This window comes from Anguilla rostrata, chromosome 4 (assembly GCF_018555375.3).
Source record: "Anguilla rostrata isolate EN2019 chromosome 4, ASM1855537v3, whole genome shotgun sequence".
NCBI classification, from domain to species: Eukaryota; Metazoa; Chordata; class Actinopteri; order Anguilliformes; family Anguillidae; genus Anguilla; species Anguilla rostrata.
The window spans coordinates 33,867,793-33,893,140 of record NC_057936.1 but is presented as its reverse complement, the minus strand read 5'-3'; the positions used below and the strand labels follow the sequence as shown (position 1 = coordinate 33,893,140).

Sequence of the window (25,348 nt, the reverse complement as noted above, 5' to 3'; positions counted from 1 at the left end):
GTTCTGCAAGCTTGTGTGGCCTACCGCTTCACGGCTGAGCTGTTGTTGCTCACTTCACAATAACAGGACTCGTACTTGACTGGGGCAGATCTAGCAGGGCAGAAATTTGTTGAACTTGACTTGTTGGAAAGGTGGCGTCCTATCACAGTGCCTCGTTGAAAGTCACTGAGCTCTTCAGTATGGCCCATTCTGCTGCCAATGTTTGCCTATGGAGATAGCATGGCTGTATGCTTGATTTTATTCACCTGTTAGAAGTGGGTGTGGCTGAAGTAGCTGAACCCACTTATTGGAGGGGTGATCCACATACTTTTGGCCATGTAGTGTACATTATCCACACTGTTGGTGGTACTTGCAATGAGATTCTTCCCACCATTATAAAGTATGTTATTAAGAACAACAACATTATTTTACATGTATTATTGATATAAATATGCAATGCAATGCATCTTTATAACTAAATAATCAGATTCCTTTTTTATCTAACAGAACTTTTTCTTGGCCTGTTATTTTGTTATACTTTATTTAGGCCTTCCTATCTTTTTCTACTGAATATTTATTTCAAATCTCCCAGAATCATTTTTTAAGCACAACTCCTGTTCTTGCTATGTAGACTATATAATAAGATCTGAATTCACTGACTCATTCATGAATAATGTTAATTATTTTATTTTATGCAGGTTCCTATGGTTCTCCTTCATGAATTTAATTAGGGTAAACGTCCCTATTAAGCCCACCAAATCCGCTTTTCAGACATTTTTCATGTATACTGCCCCAATTTAAGTGAGAACATTTTAGTTATAATGAAAGTCTAATCTCACTTGAAGTGTCAATAATTCATTTATACCAATTTCTAATGTTTTTATTGTTTAATTTGTCAAAATATGTCAAAAGTCTGGCATGGGCTTAATGGGTACCTAACGTACCCTTTAAGCCCATGGGTGTTCCAAATAAGCCCACTTCATGATTTGTTGATAAATAAATATATATTTAAAAAATCCTAACAATACAAACGTGTTCTATTCAAATCTGTAATCTCTTAGCTCTCAATAGCTATTTTCATTTTGTCTCCACTCCTATCCTATGGCCTGTAAATGGCATTTGAAATAGGCATGACCAGCCTTTTTGCTGTGTTGTCAACACGGAAAAAGTTAAACTTACAACATGTCTTCTTTGGAATGTAGCCAAAAAAATATTTACAAACAAAATCAAAACTATAGTGGATATTACTCTTCAATACTTCATCTTTCAATATGTGTTGTCATTTTGTCTGTATCTCTATCCTATGTTGTGCTGTTGGCATTTGAAATTGGTCATAATTTCTGGTTCAGTCAGCTGGTTGAAAGTGCAGGTGTTTTTATGAAGATTTCTGAAGACCGACTGACTGAATGAAAAACAATTTCAAGTTCAATACTAATGTTCTAAGGATAGTAAATGAGTCAATTTCATGATTTACAATTAAACAATACATTTTTAAATGTTAAACAGATTTAGGATAGTAGTTTGAAAACATTGTAAAAACACATTTTAAAACCATTCAGTTCATTGTGGAGTAACATTAAAACATACAGTTCATTATGAGGAGACATCAGTCATAACATATTGAAGCTCATGTATCATTAGCCTATAACTTAAACAAAATAAACAAGAAAGATGTCAACATTTCTGCAATTTGCAATAGGCCTATGCTCTTTGAGGTGATTGTATCGTTTTAGTAAGGCTATTATTTGCTCCATGCTCCATCTTAGTAGTGTAACATAACAGGTTATAGGGTGGTCTAAGCTTTATTTTATTTGTTTGTTTCAATCTTTTGCCCACGTTGTGGTTGTCTTAGTCTTACGCTAGAAAGTCGTTCATGGCTTTCATCTTATTTTTGTAGATTTTCAATGACCTCATGATTGCGCAAATAGAATGGTCCAGGTCCCTACAGCCCTGCTTTGCAGAGGATGAACTTGCGCTTCTATCATGCGTGGGCATTAACTGTAGTTCTTTGTGTTTTAGTCATCTTAAACTAAAACTCATCTGAAAAGTAAAGATTAAAAATTATTGCTAATGTTAAGATAGAACACAGGCCTATCCAGAATGAATTGACCTATGCAATATCACTGATATTTAAATATGGGTATTAATTATCTGAATTATGGAGCTGATTCATCAGGTGAGGTCAAAATTAGGGAGGAAAATGGTTCAGAGGTCAAAAGGGAGAAAATCCCCATTGAAACACAGTAAAGTGGGCTTAATGGGAACAGGTGGGCTTAAAGGGAACATCAGTGAATTTATGGTTAAAGACTGAATATTTGATTCTACTCACATGACATTAAAAAACAACTGTATGAAATAAATCTATATATGGTGCACTAACATAATATGAAAAGTATAAATTGATCATGTAGAGAAGTAATTAGCTATACTCATTTACATCCACCTCAGTCAGTGTGATTTTTTTGCTAGAGTCCCCTTTAAGCCCACCAGGTAAAAATGTTAATTAAAAAATAAATAAAGATAAACATACACATTTATTGTCTATTTAACAGTATAATAATATAAACTGCATACAAAAATATAAACTATACATGCTTATCATGCTTTATGTCATTGCAATGAACCATACTATGTAGCTACTGTATTGATGCAGCATGTGGTCTGTTTGCTAGTGTGCTAAAACTCATATTTTGATTTCAAAAGACACTATATTTCTAATTCAGGTAATATTCTAACATATGTCTCATTCAAAACACTAATCTCTTAAATTTTGATAACAAGTGAGTACTTTCCAAAAACAGGAGTAGAAATATACAAAAAATGTTATTTTCTGAGGGTACCAAAATCACCTAAGTTTTTTTGCAACTTCTTCTGGGATCAGCAGGCACATGCCACACATATGCTTCGATAACTCAATATCGACAAATGTGATTGACTTACAATAAAAAGTGTCATTTACGTAACAAGCAGCTTCATTCGAAAAAACATCACACAGCAAAAAATGATGATGTAGTTTTTTTTTATTTAACTCAGAAGTTGCAAGTGGGCTTATATGGTACGTGGGCTTAATAGGGACGTTTACCGTAATGCAATTCTGTATTCATCTAACTAATGTATCAGTAATTTATCAGTAAGGTTGAATCTTAAGAAACAGCATGCACATTTTACCTCTTCAAAGATGGATCGGCTTGAGTTGATATGACAGTAGCTGTTCAAGTTGACAAAAAGACTTACTTTTGATTTTAAAATGTTCATATTCCCTCTCAAGAAACACAAACCATGTCAAACTTAGACTGGAACATTGCACTGATCTACTGTGGAGCACAGCGACCAGCAACCAGTTTTTGGTCATATCCTGAGATTTGCTAATTTAGGTCAGCAACACCAAAACTACCATTGAGGACACTGTGTTCATGACCTTGGTAGTTTTTTTAATAGGCCTACACACCAGAATGGCTTAGAGCAGCAACCATTTCCTTTTTTGTGCATTAGTAATATGAGGTAACAGTGAAGAATGAACACATTGGCAGTTATGTGGAAGCCTCCATTTTGGAAAGTTAGGTAAGCTTTATGCTTGTTAGATTTCCAAATATTCTGTAATGTGGTAGCTAGCTAACTCTCAGCACGTGTTTCTGGAATCCAATCGCAAAATCACGTTTCCCCATGGCAGTGATCAGCTTTCATCTGATTGACATGCAGTAGCTATGTTTATAGTCAAAACCGAAAAGTGTGCTAATTGATTTCAGCTTGTCACTGCCAGTCATTTTCATAGTTGTTGTAGTGGATGGTTAGAGATTCTATAGTCTCTTTTGTGTGCTTTTTGTATTTTGGATAATTTAATGAAAGCTAAGGATCTGTTTCTCTGCTAGTTGTACACTGACATCCAAGATGCATTTTGTGAAAACGTGTCAAAACAGACATTTTGAAGATAAAATATACAGTAACTCCCGGATGCATTCAGAGAAATCTTGAGTATACTCAACTTGTAATTTTTGATAGTAGTGCCATGGTTTTCATGGTAACCGTGTTCATCATGTGACCTGTGGGGCTAATGACCTGCTGATAATTTTGGTCTAGCTGTGGCACACTGAACAGCAGATGGGCCAGCCATACTGGCCTGGGGAAGTAGAAACCACGCCCGCCGCTGAAGTGTTTTTCCTGCGGTTGGCTGTGCTGGGTGCCCATTGTTCTTAGGGAGCTGGGCGCTGACCTTCTCTTGGGCGTGGCCCATCAGGGGCAGCGGAGGTGATGTCGACCAGGATTAGCCTCCAGCTTCAGGCTGCTTCCTGACAGACCCGTGACTCCCTGCCTCACTGCATGGAGAGAATGCGCACGGCCCCTCAGCCGAAACTAAGCAGCCCCGTCTGTCGCAAGCCACACTTTATTTCTCACTGTTCTGAACTGTGCTCTTAAAATGAAAAGGCTCACGAAAGCAGAATCGGGCCCTTCCGCCTGAGAGCTTGCATACGTATTGGGCTTGAGTTGTAAATGTGTTGAAGTTTCTCCCTTGTGAGATCCTTAGCATTTGTGCTGCATAACTGCCACATTTTGTGGAGTGATCACAAATTTGGCAGTTTGTACGCAATAGTATTTCATTCTGTTCGAAGAAAAGCATTGCAAACCTTTTCATGAAATTGTGGCAGATTGTTGAAAATTTTTTAGGTTTTGTATAAGCCCTGACTGTTTTTAGCATGTGATTAGCAAAGATGTATGGAAATTTTAAAAATAGACTTTGCCCCTTTTAAACAGTCCTAATGGATTTAAAAATACAACTCGAACTACACAAGAAAAGCAACGGTAAAACAAACACATAATTGCTTGCCTTCGTTTCCCAAATTAGTGAACAGCAACCTTCCCCGACATGTGCAATTCTTCACAAGGCAGGGCACACACAACACATAAATTCCCAACACAATTTCACACATCTCCAGTTGATGCGTCAGCTGCAAGATCCACTTGCGTTCTTGCAGCAACGCTTTGAACGTCACTACCATGTCGTGCTCTTTCCTGCTGGCCTGGAGCAGCCTACTTCACATCTAAAATTGTAACGACTCAGCCAGAATAATTCATCACAAATAAATAAACCATTGCTATTTTCCTATTTAAAAAATCTGTTTACTTAGCAGAAGCAGTTATGCACAGCGTGAGGCCTTAACCAAATGAGTGACCCGGCAGTTCTGGGCAGGGACCATCTTGTCAGTCCTAGTCCACAATCTTGACAAAAACGCCTCTTTTTCTTTGAGCTCTGTTTGTTATCTCACACTAGACTGCAATTCCAAACTGTATAGTCCACGTGTTTCGCTTTTATTTCCACCATACTGCTGACTTTGTGGATTCAATCAAATATCCAGTGTTACAAGGAAAACAGCATGCTATGAAAACATTGCAGTGATATTCTGATTGGGTGTACAAACTTGGTACTTCATATTGCATTTCAGTTTGGCTGTGGTTTGTGTTCATTGTAGGTTGCTTCTGTTAATCAGAATGGCCGTCTTTGTATTAAGATCATCTCGTGTGCTGGTTTGATACCTGAATGAAGCTGTGTCACATTATTTATTTGTCTAAAAGGTGCTGTGGTGCTTGCGTATCGAGCATAACGGCTGGCCAATCACTCAAGTGATTCCTCTCTGACGGGAACATTCAAATCTGACCCCCTTCTTTTACATGGCGAGCTGTCAAACCAGTACACTGCTGCAGCATTCGTTGGATCTCTCAGTTTGCCCATTGAAAGGTTCCCACGCGGACTGCAGTTGCGCTGGGAAAATGAAACATCGCTCACACCCTCGTGTCGCAGACAGCTACAGCTATTTGTAAGACTTTCTCCGAATCAATAACACAAACCTTCATTGCGAAGTGAACAACGGTGTGTTTAATCTTGCTATGAACAGGGCTTCAATCGAGACCGTTTGACTCCGGACTCGTACCACAGTGAAAAGCATACAGCGATGAATTTATCACTTACCGAGGCGTCTTTTGCTGAAGTCATGGAAAAAGGAAATTGTTAGTCATTTATTTTTTCGTGGAATAAACCAGAGATACGTGACCGCGGGATTGATTCAGCACTTGTCTCTTTGGAAATGACATGATCTTATCAAACCCTCATCTGTCTCAATCAAACGTAATTGAAGGAACCTAATATGGGGTCTTACTGGATGGAAATGTGTAAATCTCTTGCTTCTCATGTGGGCAGATGAAGGGAGAAATGCAGTCCTTCTACCATAGTGCTGCAATCAAAATACATTTTAAATGGCTATAAAATAAAAAAGAACAAATAAAATAAATACTATGATATTATGCTGTTGTTATTCTGTTTGGATGTGTGAGTGAATGGTGAGGGAATGGTGTGTGTGCCTTGTAATAGATTGGCGACCTGTCCAGGATGTATTCCTGCCTCTTGCCCAATGCATGCTGGGATAGGCTGTAGCACTCTGAACTAAATGAGCGTGTATAGATGTTGGATGGATGGGTGGATGTTCTTTTTGGATTTAGATTTTTTATCCTGGAAATAGCCTAGTAGAAATGTTGTTACACTGCCCACTGCTGGAGTATTTGTTAGTATATGGCCTTGTTTAAATAAAGTAAATGTCAAGTAAATTTGCATAAAATGTTTCACCAGGGAGCAGTGACAGAAAACCGGCTCATTATAGGAATGTGTTGGTGTGCCTGCTTGTCCCTTTGCCAGTACTGACTGCACCATAGGGACTGTATGGGCATCATGACTTGTTGTATAGCAGCCGTGCAGAGAGGAATGATTGTTGGTCAAGTTGAGTAACTAGCTAAGTCTGAGCAGTGAAATTACCTTCAAAAAGAGATCGAAACAGATGATAAGGTTTTATGTTAACAGATACTAGACATTTAATGAGCTATCTAGCATCTCAGTCTTTCGACTGAAAATTTGCTGGAAGACTTGATGGCAAACTTATTTGCCAGCTGTTGGTAGCTTGCTAAGCTTGATAGCTGGCTGCACAAACAGTGGAGGTTAGGCTAATGGAGGTTAGTTACCATTTTGATTTACCAGACCGACAGCCTCAGAGCTTCAGTAGTGGCAATGTTCCCATCACTGAGGTTGACTCCTATTGGCTCATGCACTTTTGGCTGACTTGCTTCGATTAGCTATACCGCTTATATGGTTGGTTTTGGTGTTTTCCATATAGTTTTCCATGTTCACCTAGCTGGCTAACAAACTGCTAGTGTGAATCCATTTAGTGGGCTGTCTGTCAAGAGCAAACTTGTGAATATTCATTAGAGATGGAACATGCCCCCTCATTCCTCATTTTTTCCCATTTAGGCATTTGAGAAGGTGAGCATTAATCGTTTTATTTTTAAGAGGTGTCAGAAAACTGGAGGTGAAACTGTGGCTGTAGGCAACCGTGTTATTGCTTCTCAGCTCTGAGAAGCTATTACAAATAGCACTCATGCAAATGAGCAGTGAGCTCCCTGGATAAAACCAGATCTTCGTCTTTAAGTCTTGGTTGCTAAAAATGTCCTTTTACAGCAAATTTATTGTAGCTGAAACTGAGATGTCAATGACACAGAACTGTTTGTGATTTCCAACCATACAGAACCTGGCAATTCTGATTGAATGGTACTTTTAAAAAAGCATTTAAGTTCAAAAGCTTTACTATAAAAGTTACTGTAGCTCAGGGATTCATTATATGAGATGGAGTGGAGGTGAAATTGGTGTTACGGTGAGAGGGGTAACATTAAAGACAGTTTCCCCCATAATCCTCTGTTGTTCCTCATGGTGAATACCGTTCAGTGGTGAATATCGTTTTTAATGTATGTCTTCATTTCATGTAATCCCTGGATAGAGAGATGGATTGGAAGGAAGTAAGGGAGAGAAAGAAAAGGAGAGAGAATGCGTATGCACATCATGAACACTCCTAATGCCATTTGAGCCCATCAGTTTTTGGGTGTGATGCGCTGAGCGAGGTGTCTCCCTCCCCGCATGCAGATCTCTTTACAAGCCCCACGGCGAGTTCCTGGACGGCGGCTCTGGCCGCGGCGCTGATGAATGGGCCCTGGCCGCGGCGGGGCTGCCGTGGCGGAGCGCCAGGCCGTCGGGCAGACAGCGCCGCTCTCTGGTGCCAGCCCCTGCGCTGATGAAGTGATATGAGGACGGAGGACAGAGCAGTGCTGCCAGTGCAGCAGTACTACATGGCAGACCAACGTGAAGAGAGGAGGCACCTTCACATGGGCCTCACTTAGTCACAGTCACAGCGAAAAGACAGCATTATTATTATTATTATTATTATTATTATTATTATTAATACCAAAGACTTTGAGTTCCTTCCAGTGGCTGAAAAGAAAAATGAACTATGAATGACAGCAGCAAACAGACAGGTATGGGAGTTAGATTAGTGTATGATTAGCGATGGGTTAGCTAAGCCTCATAAATCCCCAGTAGTGATAGGGGTAGTGGCTATTCGGTGGGTGGGTGGCTGCTCTGCTGGCTGTGAAGTGGTGTCTGATGGCTCCAGATTAGCAGCCAAAGCCGAACACTTTGAACCGGGAGGAAAAGGGCCGGCTCTCGTTGGCGTGGAGAAACAATGGAGACTCTGCCCGCCTTTCGTGGGGACGCTGACGTAATGGTGCCTGGCTCTTCCTGCTGAGTTTCCTGATTGGGAGGAAGCCAAGCCCCTCTGGCTCTCCCCCCTCCCTGGGAGCCGGTGCCGGAGCAGGGCGAAGGAGCCGGAGGAAGCGGGCCGTTCCAGAGGAAAGTGTCGTAAATCAGGATGGCGGGAGGGCAGGTTAGGGCCCGTCAGAGGGAGGGATTGTCTCAGGGACCCAGCGGCTTCCTCCGATTCTTAATCGGCGTGTCTGGAGCTCTCTCTTACGCCGAGGGTAAACTCGATTGTTTATCCACCGCCTCCCGCCCCGTGGAAGGGGTGCCGCCGTCCTCCGAGATTAAGATATGACGTGCGTACACACAGTCGTACGCACGTGCACGCACACAAGCACACGGGAGAATCTGCGCATGTGCAGACACACACACACACACACACACACACACACGCACGTACGCACGGGAATCAGTTTGCAGTTACACGTGCGTGTGGTCAGGAGACCTGTACGGACAGGTTTTAAAATGTGGATGTATTGTCACTCGCTGGCGATGCGTATTGTTCCTGAGTTGTGAGCAACACCCTATTATGCAGTTATATAAGCTATTGTGACATTTATAGTGCTCATTACAGCACGTTAATGCACACCGAAGGTTTTTTTGGGGGCACGAGGGATGAAGCAGGTTCAAAGGTTCTGCAGCAATCTGGCTGTGCACCCTGGCCCATACAGCACCGTGCATATAGGCCTAGTGCTATTAAAATAGTCAGGCTGCAGGCATTAGGACAGTAAATACCCTCATGTGTGAAAAAGAGTGGTGGGGAAGTAAAATGTGTTTCTACACATTGTATCCCTTTAAATAAATGAAAGCAAGACCATGTTCCACATTTCAGTTAATCATTCTGTTCTTGGCTGATGTAATAGCTATATAATACTTATTTAATAGTTGTAATAATTAGAATTATAACAGTTACTGTGCATTTTATTAATTCAGCTCTTCTGCAGTGCTTTAGAAGTAATATCAGTGCAATGCTTTAACATAAATCCTGTGTGTCCAGTACAAATTAAAGCAAGAATGAAGTCGCCACAGTCTATTCTTGTTAACTTCAGGGGTCCGTCTTTCCAAACTACACCCATACCACCTGTCAACACTGCTCCGGAACTAGAGTGGACATTTAATTGGCTGTCTTTTAATATAAGCTTTAGATTTGTGTTAGTACATATTTCCATCACCTTTGCTGTAACAGTGCAGAAGCCAGAGAGCAGAGCATGTTCCACCTGGTGTTGGAAAAGCGCAACTGCACCTGGTTGAAAACATGTTCTATCTTCCTGCTGGTTGGAATCATCAGCAGTGCCATACAGTTGTGCCAGCATGCGTGCTTGGCCTGCTGTGGTTCAATACTGTGTACTGTGAAAAAGCAGATCCATAATTCACATTTTAACACTGTTGTTCCACATATTTACTGTGTATTGACCTGTAATTGTCACTCGCAGCAAAGAAGCTTTGGCTTTTGGTGCAAGCCACTGCTTTGGGAAACAGGCAAGCTACAGTTTTTCCCTTAAACTATGCCGTCTCCCAGGGAAAATGTATTATAATATTTGTCAGAATGGATTAGCATGGATTAAGTCATCTTCAATGGACAGTATGAGTGTGTACTAAGTTTATATGTCAGTCATGACATTTTGTATAGTGGGGTACAGCCTCCTTCACAGGTGCATTAGGGGTACAGCCTCCTTCACAGGTGCATTAGGCCTATATGGTGCGCTCTGACCGCGTGAGTGCATTACCGTGGTAACAGCGCAGATAAACTGTGAGTGTGATCTGTTATTTTCCTCAGAGAGAACTATAGGAAAGACACGTGTCATGTCCACCATTCCAACGGAAGGGTCAGGGTGAAGGTCCACCAGTTTCTGAGGTTTTTATGTGAAAAATCCTATTGGTGTATGCGTGACTCGTGTTTTTCTGCCCAATCGGATTGAGAGGTCCGATTCCCTCACGGCGCTGCCATACTTACTGTAGCGTTCCTGTGTGAACCTGATTTTATTTTGCTTTTGTTCGCAGATCTGAATATGGAATACAACCCCTCGGACCACCCGCGAGCCAGCACAATATTCCTCAGCAAGTCTCAGACCGATGGTGAGTTTTTCCTGAGTTTACGTGGCAACGGTGTTGAATCATGCTTCTCACGTTCGCTTCCAGCTGCATCACGTCTGAAATGTAAGGGAGAATAAGACCTCGGATATTTTCAGGAGAGAAGTATTTTTATTTTTTTGCATCAAGTCCTGCCTTAAAGTATATTGCTACAGTTTTTGTGAAATGTTGTCTTGTATAGTATTTAATGTCACGCCCAAGAACTGGGCTTGTTTATTTATTTTAAATGTCCTATTACTTATTTATTAAATTTTGTAAATATTACTTATTTTCAATGAACTCTTAACTGAAAAATGACTGTCCTTCTCCTCATTGAAAACAGGTGGTTCAGATGTAAACACAGTCCTTTCTGATTGGCTGTTATATCACAAGCAGAATTGAGTCTCCATTTCCTGTGTCAAGGCATTTGATAACTTTTCACAATTTAGCACATATGCTGTATTTATAGTTTGCAAACAATCTCAGAACCAGCTTGGCAGGAAAACGCACGGGCCTGGTTCGGCCAGCCCTGAATTGTTTTGCGGCAGGAAACTCACTAAGCTCTCCTACTTCCTCTTCCTATTTGTGGTTTTACTTCGGTTGCAAGAGATCTTTTCATTTAATTAAAAATAATTTAAATCACGGACTTTGCTGCCTAATATTTCAACACGAGCACCTGTGCAAGGCCTTTAACGACTGTGATGTTCAGTACCTGCTGAGATTAATTTTTTTTTGGTGTCGATTTCAAGTACTGGGCAAAAACAGATGTAACTCTTTTTCCAGTTGCCGTTCCCAAGAAGAAAGGTAAGAGTCTTTGTTTCAGTGGGTGCAGCCGTGTGAGTGGGTCCCCCATCGTACGGTAGCTCTGCTTCCGCAGCTGTGGACGGTCTCCTGTGAGCGCTGGCCGCCGTTTGTTTCCCACAGCCCGCTTCTCAGAGTCCAGTGTTTCCAGTGTCACGCGTCCGTGTCAGGGGGCTGAACCTCAGCTCTGGAGTACATGTTTGCGCTTTACATGTTATTTGTGCACAGCTTTAGCAGTTCGCCATGTTCTTCCGTGAAGGGCCTTTCAACTTTTACGTGCTTTCGAAGGTGTGGCAATCGATCTGAATTTAAACGTGAGCCGTTTCCGGCGTGCATATTAACAGGTGTGTAGGTGTCTGCGACCAGGCCCTCAGCTGCATTTTCTGTGTTATTAATGAGGGAGATTATGCGCTGACAAGCAGATACGTGGCTCGTCTTCCTCGCTAGGCTGCAGAAACAGGTGGACGTGAGTAGCGTCGGAGTTCATTTGCCGACGACTGCGCTGAACTGTGCGCTAACCGGCTAGTGGTAGGTGGAATCGCGGTTCCCACGAATCTTGTTAATGCTCGAGCGGACGCATCGCTTTCGGAGCGAGGCAGAAAGGTGTCAGACGGGGTGGGGGGAGGGGCGGGACTGTCAGGGTAGTGTGCCTGAGCTCGTGTTGGCTCACCGGTTGCCATGCCTACACGCCGCCGCGTCACTGGCACAGTGCCAGGGAGTCCTGCCATTTGTGCCCGCCCGTGGCCCCGGACTTCAGCAATCAATGGGAGTAATTATCCTGTAACGTTAGCGCTGGCTACGTAAGCGTCCTCCGGCTTCCACTGCCGCTGTCCTGTAGAACAGGAACAGGCCCTGTTCAGACTGCCCATGCTTCATTAGTGTCTTGTTTGCCATCTAGTGGTAAAATGAAGGTAACACCGTTTCCTTGGGCGGAGTCAGGCTCTTATTCTGTCCCTTAGCCTATTGGCTGAGTCCGTGCCTTTTCTAAGACCACTTGGCATTGGTCACAGTGAAAGCCACCGTAATGGTGCCAGTAGGGTGTGTAAATAATGATCCTGCAAGCTGTTACTTGTTTTGTAAGATTTTATGTCTCGGATGACATCACCTTTATGCAGTATTTGCAGCTGTCTTCTGAGATCTATTTCAGAGCCATTGTGTGTATGAATAATACAAAAGTGTTGCTGTAACTTCCAGGGAAAATTATTGACATTCTGTAACAGCATGATTCTGGGAGGTAGTGAATGTGCACTGGTGAATGAAACATACTGTCTGTTTTGACATGAAAAAACCCCTTTTAATCCATTAATGCAAAAGTTTTATGGGGTAACACCGATTTCATTAACCATACATTTGTGTTTTGGCACAATAACACTCAAATGAATTCATTTAGAATGAATTATGTGCACCCAGATTGTATTTGTATTAGTATAGAGCAGTGCTATGGTTGTTGCCCAATGTCAGATTTTTTCTGAAATTTTTTTAATGTTACACCATTTTATACATTTTCTGTTGTACACATTGGTTGTAATAAGACCCATACACCTCTATTGCATTGTTTGAGAAGAATTAAGCATACATTTTTATGTATTGATTAATAAAATAAAATAAAATGTACCATTGGTTTGATTAATCATTCAGTCATAGCTGATTGATGTAGTTGAGTGATTTTGACTGGTGTGTATATGACTGGGGCCAGCTCTTTGGTGAGAAAGAGCAGATGGCTTGTGTGTCATTTTTCCTGTTAAGGATGTTAAATCTGGTGAAAATCGGCAATAGTCCGGAAATAGCCTCGTGGGGTGAACAGAGGTAGAAAAGCTTTACCTTGAAATGGGTAGCTGATAGTCCACTGATATTTGCCCATGGTCTTGAAGAGCACGAGTCTGCACCTTGCCGAGATGGAGTCATCATCAGGGTTTGTCTTTGTGATTGTGTCCATGCTGCTGGCTTGACTTACACCTACCATTCTGGAGAAGCCAGTCCCTCTCTTTTCTCTGATTTGTGGAGAGGGCAGGCATGCCCCCCCCCCGCTTGTGTCTGCTGTTTCTGTGTTCTACTCTTGTTTTGCATGAAAGCAGTTTTCCTCAGTTTTTCATGTTATTTTGTTACACTGACACCAGGTCTGTCTTTACAGTGAGAGAAAAACGCAAGAGCCTCTACATTAACCATGTAAGTCCAAGGTATTTACTTTAATATGTGTGAATTGCATGAACCATTATCCTTTTTTGACAGTTCTGAATTTCTGAATTTAATTAAATACGTGTTTGTGAATAGCGTCATGATTTTCATTTTATTTTTTATATGGCTGTGCAAAAAATATATTCATTAATTGTGTGTATATGTCAGGTCCCCCTTGAAAATGAGGTGCAAATCTCAATGGAGTTTTCCTGGGTAAATAAAGGATAAAGAAATACAAAACATCAGTACCATCTGAAATGATCAGTATTTTAAGTGCGTTAGGAAAAAAAGATTAACATTTGTATGCCCTTATATCATTTTTGCAAGTTCATGCAATGGTTAGGATGCAGGTGCTCATTATAATCCAGTTCTCTAGCTTTTGTCAATTCGACGCCTGCCCTGAGCACATTGTGAACTGAGAAATCAGCTCTGAGCCAGGAATTCCATTCCCAGAGCAGGCCTAAATAAATCATGGCTGTGTGGTGGAGCAGCAGAGAACTGTGAGCTGTCAGAGTGAATCTCTCTCACTCTGACACTCCCCTTCCAACCTTATTTTAGCCAAGACAAGCTAATGATGAGTAATAGAGAAAGTAGCTGCCTTCTGGGATATCCTCCCTCTCTCTCTCTCTCTCTCTCTCTCTCTCTCTCCCCTCCCTCCATCCCTTTCCCTCTCCCTCCCTGTCTCTCCCTCTCTCCCTCCCTCTCTCTCGCGCTCTCCTTGTCTTGCTCTCACTCTCGCCCCGGCCCCTCCCTCCCTCTCAGCACTGTCAGGACAAATTAGGGCTGTGGAAAGGGAAGGCCACTGCCCACCTGAGCACATCACAATTTGCTGCCACGATTCACCAGGTGTCCCGTGTCCAGGGGGTTCAGCTTTAATGATCTAACATAGCTGGTTATACATCACCCAGCTGGGGAGAGAGGTGAGAAGTCCCTCACCTTACCAGAGCTCCCAGGCTTGGCTTTGCCACTTCCTTGCTGAGGGAGATTATTATTGGGCATAAATTGTGGCAGGTGATTTGCTGTTGGGAGTCGAAATAGCCACATAAAAAGTGCAGAATAGTAAGGTATTATAGAACAAAAACATTTGGAAGAGCATTTCTGCTGATGGTACTTAATTTTGGAAAGCCATCTGGAGTAGGTGAGGTCTAAAAGAGCAATAAATAACTTGTAGCTGTGGAAGGCACAGTGTCATGAAAAAGTATTTGCCCTCTTTCTGATTTCCTCCATTATTGCATATTTATCACACAAAATGGTTTCAGATCTTTAGCCACGTGGAATATTAAACAAAGGGAAACACAAAGCATGTTTTAAAAATTATTTCATTTATTTACTAACAAAGCCATTTCTAAGGCTCCGGGACTCCACTGAACCACAGTGAGAGCCATTATCTCCAAATGGAGAACACTTGAAACAGTGGTGAATATTCTCAGGAGTGGCTTGCCTGCCAAAGTTCCTCCAAGGCTGCCTCGACAACTCATCCAGGTAGTCAAAAAAGATCCTAGAAGAACATCCAAAGAACTGCTGGCAACTCTAGACTCAGCTGAGCTCAGTGTTCATGAAAGATATTTGGCAAAAATGGGATTCGCGAGATTGTAGCAAGACAGAAACCTCTACTAACCAAGAGAAACATCAATGGCTGTCTCACATTTTCAAAAATGCACCTGTAAGATCCCCAAGGAAAACAGGAAGGGGGCAGTTACTTTTTCACGGCACTGTAGCCCAGTTTTCAGTGTCTTCTTCTCAGCCTTAATGTGAGATGGAGCGAGTGTAATGGTGTCTAATGTTCCTGTGTTTCAGCATCCGCCTGGGCAAACAAGACGGAAGTACAGCTCCTGCTCAACCATATTCTTAGATGACAGCACAGTCAGCCAGCCCAACCTTAAGTACACCATTAAGTGGTGAGTGCTGCATCTATAACACTTGGGCCACCAGAAAAAAATAAAAATTACATTTAGTGTGTCTTCAGGAGAGTTGGTCTTTTCACTTAATTGTACTTAAAATGATTGCCTTTAATAATTATTGAATAATAATAATTTTTCTTTATTTTTGAATCAATTTGAAGCATAACAAAGTTGAGCACACTAATACAGAGGTCGGCAATCAGTCACTAACAACCTTTTCTCTTTACAGTGTATCACTTGCAATATATTACCACATAAAGAAGAGGTAAGTGATATTCTGTGTTAACCCTTGACTGGTTAGGACAGCCGTCTGTGTGTCTGTGCGTGTCCATGTGTGCGCGTGTGTGCGTGTGTGTGGGTGGCCGGTAGGGCTGTCAAAAAATATTTGAAGTTCGAAAACTATTCGAAAATCTTTCTTGTTTTAAAGTTCGAAGTTAAATTTGAGCACTCGAATATTAGTTTTGGATCCCGTGTATTGTAATTAACATGCAGGCTTTAATTTCATGCGGCGAATCATGTTCATGCATGCAAAGTTCATTTCCTGTGCTAACGTTACTTCCTCTGTCAACAAAAAATGTTCTGCCCTGGACCCAGGGCAAGTGGGTCGTCTGGTTTTACTAATTCGTCTGGTTTTACTAAGTTCTAACTAATTACAAAAGCTAATATTCAAACTTAATTTCATGACACTTTTGACAGCCTTAGTGGCCAGTCATGTATCCCCAAAATATAATTAGAACAGTATGTGTGTGTGTGTGTGTGTGTGGACTGAAATGTATGCTAATTGTAAGAAGATCAATTCGATTTGTAAATGGTAATGGTAAATGGACTGCATTTTTTGTAAAATTTGTAAATGAAACTTGCTGAATTATTTTTGGGTTGCTGTGAATTTTCAGTTGAACATTCTGTGTTCTCTTGAAACATCTGTAGAATTTTCCTCCATGTGTTAAACTCATGAAAAAGGCTGGCTGTGGTTTTCACTGCCTCATGGAGTTTGGAGAAAAGGCAGCAGTGCTGGGGGACATCAAAGGCGTCCATAGCAACCCCTCTCCCCCACACTGAGACACAGACACACACACACACACACACGTACACACAGACCAAGTTCAAAATGTCATGCTCCTTTGAACCCTGACATGGAGGTTAACCAAACCCTGGACAATCGATAGTCCGCCATTCAATACCAGTGGTGAGATGATTTAAGGCGCTGATAGCATAGCAAAAAGTGCCAGCTAGCACTTGGCTTTTGGCCATTTGGGTGATAGGCACCCCTCTCCTCTATTCTACAAGGTTTGGCCTCATTCCCCAAGAGCTCAGGGTGTACTCTTGGCAGTGTTTCCTGCACAGTGTGACTTGTTACCTCCAACTCAATCAACAATGAGTGTAATTAATTAAAACTGGGTCTGCTCAGAGTTACTGCAGTAGTGCTGTAATTGCATCAGTATAAATGCTTAGTAAATGCTTGCAGTGCCTCAACAGCAATATCTTTCTGATCTTTCTGTGTATTTCCTTTTCAGAGATACAGAAGGAAGAATGTTGTTAGATATTTTCGATGAGAAACTTCATCCACTTTCGGTAAATATTTTTTACATTGTCTGTTTGCAGTTTATGATGACTTAATACTGGTGGATGTCTTTATTAGTTAATAAACTAATATTTGAGTCATTAGTGTAATTCCCTCAATCTTTCAGTGTTATGAGCTCATCTGGATGTACCAGTGTATTGTGCATTGGATTGTATGGGGGCATATAAAAGGACGGTTGTTGTTGCGCGCATGCTGTGATAACACACGCGAACCCTGTTCGAACCTCCCTCCTCCGTTCCTCAGAAGTCTGAAGTTCCATCGGACTACGATAAGCACGACCCGGAGCAGAAGCAGATCTACCGCTTCGTTCGAACCCTCTTCAGCGCGGCCCAGCTGACTGCGGAATGTGCCATCGTAACACTGGTGAGGGAGCGGGGGGGGGTCGGGGGAACAGATTTATCATCTCATTGCAGCACCTGGCTCAAACAGTCTGCCTCTTTCATACGGAGTGCTTGAGGAGTGTTTAGTGACTCACTGCAGCCGCCACTTCAGTTGCCAACGGCTGTTTGCGCAGTTTGTCAGTGTTTTGTAATTATCAATCGATAGCCTTCCTCAGCCGGCGGTCCTTCCCTTCAGTGTTCCCTGGAGCCGTCAGATTTGTCACACTTCAGGTCTCTCCTGTGGCTTGGAAATGGCAAGCCCTCCATAAGATCTCAGTGCGGGCCAGGCAGGGGCAGTTTGAGTCTCTGGTCCCACAGCTGTGACGATCTGGTGATTACTTGATGGTGGGTGAGGTGAGTTCCCACTCATCACTGTAAAGCACTTTGAGTGTTCGGAAAAGCACTATATAAATGCAACGATTCATTCATTCATTTATTCATTCATACTATGCCACTGCGATGTCTGGTTAGTCTGGCCTGGTCTTCAGAGAAGAGCGGTAATGAGTGAAAGAAGGGAACTGCTGGGGTGAGAGCGGGTGATGTGAGAAGGATGAGAGATGAGGAAAAAGCTTGGTAGCCAAAAACTATGAATTTAAAGGCTTCTGTTCCGCACCGGTTCATATTGAATGGCGGTTTTGGTCTTGTACTGAGCAGTGAGCGTGTGCAGTTCGCTCTCCTCCTCAGTCTCCTGAGAAGCAGGGGACCCAGGACGGGGTTTTGGGCTGCGGGGGGAAGCGGCGCACGCACTGCTGTTGAGTCGTGCGCCTCGTCGTTGCGGAGGGCCCTGGCGTCAGCGCCTCCGCAGTCACAGATTAGCTGCAGGTCCGGAGGGAGCCTGGCCTCGCCGCCGCTCCAGCTGGCCCCGCGCTCGGATGTCCCCGGCTGAGGCGGCTGCGTATCTGCGGCCACCGCCGCGGAACGACCCCGACAGATGCACAGGTGTGTCTGAGTGGCTGTAATCTGGCCCGGCGTATTGTCCGAGCGCCCCGGGGACTCCCCGGGTGGCCAAATGCCGTCTGTAATTGAATACAGCTGGGGAATGCTGGCGACGTGCGCGCGCCCCGAGGCTAATTATAGTGACGAGTTTCGGGCTTCCTGTTCGTCCTCCCTCCTCTCTCATTAGGGCCCTGTGTCTGCCGTGCCAGAAATCTCCCTCTCTTCCTTCCAAACTTTTGCATTTGCACGGCATTTGATGGCACGACAGCTCATTGACAGAAGAGAGCTTATTCATTACATTACATTACATTACAGGCATTTAGCAGACGCTCTTATCCAGAGCGACTTACAGAACTTTTACAAAGCATTTTTTACATTGTATCCATTTATACAGCTGGATATATGCTGAAGCAATGCAGGTTAAGTACCTTGCTCAAGGGTACAACGGCAGTGTCCTTACCCGGGAATCGAACCTGCGACCTTTCGGTTACAAGTCTAGTTCCTTACCCACTGTGCTACACTCCGTCCTTATTCCCATTCTTATCTATAACAGGATGTCGACATGGCTCTTTTGTCTGACGCTTTTCATGAATTCTTTCTCAGTATGGGTCTTTGGATGGACAAGTGGCACCATTTGCCTCTGGTGTGTTTGTTACTATCGATGCTTTCGGGTCTAATGCCTGTGTGGTGTGCCCTGGAGGTGTTAAAAATCTTTAACTTCCTTCACTCCCCCCAGCACTCTGTCGCTGACCTTTTCTTTGCGAGTGGTGTGCAGTGTGTGGTTGTGTACTGCCTTTGGGGAGACTTGGCATTCGGGAGATGAGTTTGTGAGACTGGCAGGTCCCTGAGCGCGTCTGGTCCATCCCCCTGGGCGGCGGTGGCGGTGATGGGGAGTGCGGAGGTGCTGAGGGCCGCGCCTCATGCCTGGGCGGAGCCCGTCTCGCGCTGCGTGTCTGTCACTGCGCCGTGGCCCTCATTATGGGAGCCGTCTGGGTGGGCACCTCGGCGCTGCTCTGGGAGGGTAGCAGCAGTGTGACGTGGAGATTCCCGCCGGTTTCCCTGGTGCCCGCCCCCTGCCACCGCTGTCGCCACGGCACATTCAGGAGCGTGACATTTCATACGGAGCCCCTGCACAAGGCCAAACTCCTCTTTGTGCTGCTGTCCAGAGATGGATGTAGTTTTATCTAGAATAATATTCATATTGAAATTTGAAAAACTGAAAGAAAATATGTTTTTCTGTATGTCAAACACGAATGCAGTCAGGTATAGGACCAGTATTGTCAACATTTAGTATTTAATTTGGAAATTAGTTTAAACTAGGAAGTAAGAAACTGTGTTGGAAGTGTAGCCTTGTTGTGAACTTACTCCTCTTGTAAACAAACTCCTTAAACATACTCCCGTTGTAAACATACTCTCCTTGTAAACATGTTCCTGTTGTAAACATATTCCTGTTGTAAAGTCTTTTGTAAACATACTCCTGTTGTAAACGCTTTTGTAAACATACTCCTGTTGTGGAAACACGGTCTTCTTGTAAACGTACTCCTTTGTTGGAAACGTATGTTGAAGCTCAATAACCGAAAGAGAGGGATTGTGGCTAATTGCTGGGAGCAGGGCCTAGTTATTTGGTGAAGATAATTTACCTGAAAGAGATTTAGCTCAGGGTAATAATCAGCAACTCCACAGCCAAATGTGTATTGGAAGGCCATGTGTCCGAGCCGGGGCTGGAACGTCAGTGGTGTTGAGGACAGCGCCACCTCAGCCATAGGCTTGTTCTTATATGCTCGACAGTGCTTAATACTTTCTAATGTCTCTTAGTAACAGCGAAGATCCCTTTACAGCAGGACTGTCAGCTGGATATGTACCCAGAATGAATCACTTGGTGTTCGAGGAAAGCCTTAATGAGTCCGGAGGGATCCTGCAGTCCTGAACAGCAATTTTAATACCAGTGTAAAATGAAATGAATTCAGAGTTGCGGTATCTCTTTTCAGTTGACCGTTTTATTATCTGTCATTTGAAAGCGGGGCTCTCTTAGCCAGCTCATTTGATAAACTCAACTCACTTAAAGATAGCTCCGCTTGCCTAATAAATCCGAAGCATCTACAGACTGACCTGTGGACTTGATAAACAGAATACACCTGTTGACTGACCTACTTACCTTATAAACACAATACATCTAAAAAGACATCTACTAACCTGATGAACTTAACACACCTGAAGACAGACATCTTACCTGATATATTACACCTCAAGACAAATCTCCATACTGATAAACCCAGACAAATGATAGAGATCCATAAATCCTCGGTACCAAATGTACAGCTGCTTTGTTTTCATGTGTTCACATTGTTATCCAGAATCTAGCTCACAAGCGAATTCCACTTCTTTGCGCAGTTAGTAGAACTTCAGTAGAAGTCTTGTATAAGGCCTTACTTGTATTTATATTTGAATAATAATACGTGGCTGGCTGTGGGTGTTTTCCTCATGGCAAATTTGCCTTTGTGTGTGTGAAGGCCCCCTGCTGCCTTCCTTTGGCAGCGCTTCTGAAAAAGCTGCTGTAGCAAAGGCGCACACAATGTTCATTTATAGAGGCTGAGAGACGTCCTGTCGTTCCTGGCGTGTGCCGTCCAATTAACCAGCTGAACAGCATGCGAATGCCACTAACCGGTAACCAGGCCTCTGCGACAGAACTGCAGCAAACTACACGCTGTCCTCTTTAGTGTTGACATTTCTCTCTGTCCAAGAAAGTAATTGCTCCTGTTGTTTCACTGTGTTAGTGCATACAGCATTACTTCCTACTTTGTACTGTGGTGACTTGTGTGATCCCTCTGTAACGTATTTGTTATTGTGCAATGGAAATATGCAGTAAATAAATGGATTATATGCACTATATATTTATTTAGGTTCGTTTCATCCGGGTAGGTTGACTAATGGTGTCTTGGGGAAATATGTTGGGGATAAGTAACGGCTAGTGACAGGACTTTGGTTTAACATCTCATAGAAAGAACAGTGGCCTCCATCAGTGTCTCCATCACTACACTGGGACAATAGTTTAATTTCTGCCAGAGGATAGAGTGCTCCCCTCCGCCCCACCGCCATCACTTTCTGTGCCAATGTGCGAAAACAATCATCTCACCAGTTTCGTTTCTCCATAGCAGTCTTGATGTGATAATATGATGGGCTGATAGGATGATGCGACTCGAACACCAGTGGGGTGATGCATGTGATGCACTGCTGAGGCTGTAAATTAAGTGAAAATGTTTTGCCTCAAAAAGTAGCCTGTTCATGCTCATCTGGACCTCTTTTATTTTTATCATTTTTTATTGAATCATTTTTACTAGTCAAACTCATAAGCAAAGCTATACAGCTATAGCTATAGACTCGGTTCTCTAGACTCATGCCCTGTGTTAAATAATTTTTGTTATAATAATCAAATATGATTTCCTTAATAAGTTGGCATCTTTGCACATCTCGGTTATTGATATTCTGTAATGTGCACCCCTAAAATATGCTAAAGCAAGGCGCAGTTCAGTTAGTAAAATAAAATTCACACAGGGCTATCGGAGAGCATAGCATTTGAAGTATCTTAATCCAGCTAACTTGTGGTAATACCTACTACCACCACTAGTCCCTCACTTTCAGAGGGGCCAGCAGGGGAAAAGCTGACGGGTGATAACAGGTCTACGCAGTGGGAGGGCCCATTCCCATAAGGCCTGATGTGCAGTAAATACTACCCTCTAAAGAAGGAATGGGGAGGAACGGGTCAATAGATGGAAGTTGGAAAACGACTGCACTGTTGTACCTGCTGGCTCTGTTGCATAAGCAGTTATTTAAATGAAGCTGGATAACACAGCCTTGTTCGTGTCAGCAGATGTGTGAATGTGAGGGCTGGGTTTGGCTCACAGCTCCAGGTGCATATTATTAGCAGCCTGTGGAGACAGCGTGACCTGCTGACACCCACTTAATGCACACTTACAGAATACGTGTAACACATATAAGGAGGGGAAATGTGCGGCAGTGTAGTATAATGGGTAAGGAACTGGTCTTGTATCCTAAAGGTCACCGGTTCGATTCCCAGTTTGGACACTGCCATTGTACCCTTAAGCAAGGTATTTAACCTGCTTCAGTACATATCCAGCTGTATAAATGGATGCAATGTAAAAATAAGTTGTGTAAGTCACTCTGGAGCATTTGCTAAATGTCTGTAATGTAATGTAATGCTTTATATCAGGCCAGAGGTAGCTGTTGTGTCGTTCAAACCTGTATCTATGTTGGTGTCGCACATAGCCTGTTCCAAATCAGTCTTGATTAAATACAACACAATGATTAGAATGCCATGTGCTGCAGCCAAGAAATACATTTTTATTTTCTACATTTTTTAAATCCAGCTTCTGGTTTAGCAGTCATACGAAAGGGTGAATACAGAAGTAGGCAGGAATGGGAGGTTTTTTTAATTGAACACGGGCATTGTGAAAGCTCGGTGGTTGTATTCTGACAGGTGTCAGTGTCTTATTTTATTTCACTGTGGAAAAGGTGGAGCTCTACACTGGCCTTTTGGAAGATTCCTTCAGCTTAAGGTTTGCCATTGATGTGGTGAATGGCTTTTATGTTTTTAAGGACACAAAAGGCTCCTAATTACGTCAGCTCTGCAGTATTTAGTTTCCCCCCTGACCACTTTCCCTCTTGCTCCATTACCTCACCTAATCCCCTGCACTTCCAGTTTTTTCAGTGCAGAATTATGTGCGTTGAAACAATCCAGTCCAGCCTCGTTTGAAAAGGAATGAATATTTTAGATGCTATATTTTTACCTTGTTGCTTTACTTCTATCAGATGAGGATTCTGTGTAATTTACTAATAGAGCCATTTACCCTTCAGAAACATTCTTGTAGCTACATGTTTCTTGAAGGTATTTTTCATGTACAAAAGAATTGGTTTGTCATAGTCCTGGTTCTACTCTTTTCAAGGGCAAAATCAGCACAGCACGGTGTTATTCGAAACACTTTCAAAGACAAGGCAACTGTAATTGTCAGAGTTTTAGAAGACTTTAAGCTGTTCTCTTTGTTTAAAATCTTCTAGGTATCCAGTCCTTTATTTTGCTGTTATTTGACAATGAATGGCATTCTGTGGTTCCTCTAAAAAAGGGGGAGCACTATGCTGTCGAAGGTGCCATCTTTTATGCGAGAAATTAAAGTCCTTGGGAGAAGTTTTTGTTTTTTGTCTCAACATGGTCATTAAAGATCCCAGGACTATTATTGAAAGAATACGGGTGTGCATCCCAGGGACTTGGCCAAATTATTTAAAAAACTGCCTCTGATTGGCTACACAGTCCCTTGTATTCTCCACCAGTACAAAAAGAATAGAGTTTGCAAATGAAGTTAAAGGTAAAAGTTAAAGGTAATGTTAAAATGAAACTGCACCATGATTTTAACCTTTCCACATGGCGCTTGTTCACTGTACTGTAAAAACAATCATCTTGGTTTGCTGTTGGTTTGCATTGATTTTTATTATTGATTTTTTTGTCCCTTAACAACGCCGTGCTCTCGCCTCGTTTCGTAGGTGTACCTTGAAAGGCTTTTAACGTACGCAGAGATCGACATCTGTCCCGCCAACTGGAAGCGGATCGTCCTCGGTGCCATCCTGCTGGCCTCCAAGGTGTGGGACGACCAGGCCGTGTGGAACGTGGACTACTGCCAGATCCTTAAAGACATCACCGTGGAGGACATGTGAGTCTGCGTTTGAGTTACCTCAGCAGCTCCAAACAAGTATGGGGGAACAAGGATTCTGCAGCCAAAGGCTCAACTCAAAATGGGTGGGGGTCTGAGGTTCTACTGATGACTTGCTGATTTGGACCAATGAAAATTCTCGCAGGTCAGCAGTGGACAGCCCATGGAAGCTCCTCTTATTATTTGCTTCTATCAAGCCTCCATGATCTGTCCCTTGGCCTTAAGGCTCACTGACGCATTTTGTGGAATGGGAATGCTTACTATGAGATAGTACAGATGCTATTCTCATACACAAGGATATGGTATTAGGCTAAGTAGATTGGACGTTATGGCTGAGGTCCATGTGAGAGTCAGCTGTGACACGGGGCGGTCTGGGGGAGCCTGCCAACGCAGCCCCCGTTGCCGTAGCAACTGCCGGCAGTGTGGCCGGGCGTACAGAGCAGGGCCCGGGAAGCTCCGCCTTCGCCGCTGTTCCGAACAATCTGCACCGGTGCCCAGGGGAACGGTCAAACCGGGGAAATGGGCCAGCTGCTCCTGCTCGCACGAGTCATCGAAACCAGGAATGATCCGGCTGGAAGGGGCGATGCGCAGCATGACTAGGGCATTTCCCACAAGCCCTTTGGCTCGCTCCGCGCGTGCAGTTAGCATCAGGAGCAGTTGTCTTCGCGGCATTCTTAGCTCGGGTGACACACCACAACAGTAAACCGAATGTGTGAGATTCTCCCGTCGGAGGAAGTTTTTTCAGTGCCTCCCCTGCTGGCTAAATTTAGCTGGTCTGTTGCTACAGGAATTTGAATATCTGTGTAGGCAGAAAAACAGCTTTGTGTTCTGGCTTGCTCTGTTTAACCTTCCAAGTCAAAGAGGCTTCTGGCAGAAAGGTGGACCTTGTTGATGGAGTTTAAACCTTCACCTACTGCAATGAATATCACGGCTTTCAAACGCAACAGTCCTGTAAGCGAGCATCTGCTGACGATCCTACAGTTTTTCAGTGCTCTACAATTGTGTTCTACAACCCTGGGGTGATTGCGTGTGTCTAACTGACAAATTTACAATATTCTGACATCCTAAATGTATTGTGAAGATTCTTGGAATCATTTTGTTCAGTTTGTCAGATTTGCTGATGCAACATCATACAGTTTTGATTTTGCTAAATCTTATCAATACTATTAATGACTGGCTAT

The 25,348-nt window shown here is 43.1% G+C and overlaps 1 protein-coding gene across 4 annotated transcripts in view; it reads left to right on the top strand.

Moving 5' to 3' along the window:
• ccny (cyclin Y) overlaps nt 1-25,348 on the top strand; it is a 62,077-nt gene that overhangs the window by 29,595 nt on the left and 7,134 nt on the right. For 2 of the 4 annotated variants that reach the window (XM_064332338.1, XM_064332339.1), the window contains 8 exons: nt 10,604-10,678; nt 11,456-11,476; nt 13,605-13,639; nt 15,446-15,546; nt 15,779-15,814; nt 17,064-17,121; nt 17,375-17,494; nt 24,001-24,167. In XM_064332338.1, coding sequence (XP_064188408.1) covers nt 10,604-10,678; nt 11,456-11,476; nt 13,605-13,639; nt 15,446-15,546; nt 15,779-15,814; nt 17,064-17,121; nt 17,375-17,494; nt 24,001-24,167 — 613 coding nt within the window. The remainder of the gene's footprint in view (nt 1-10,603; nt 10,679-11,455; nt 11,477-13,604; nt 13,640-15,445; nt 15,547-15,778; nt 15,815-17,063; nt 17,122-17,374; nt 17,495-24,000; nt 24,168-25,348) is intronic. The other 2 variants (XM_064332340.1, XM_064332341.1) reach the window with 1 other exon arrangement.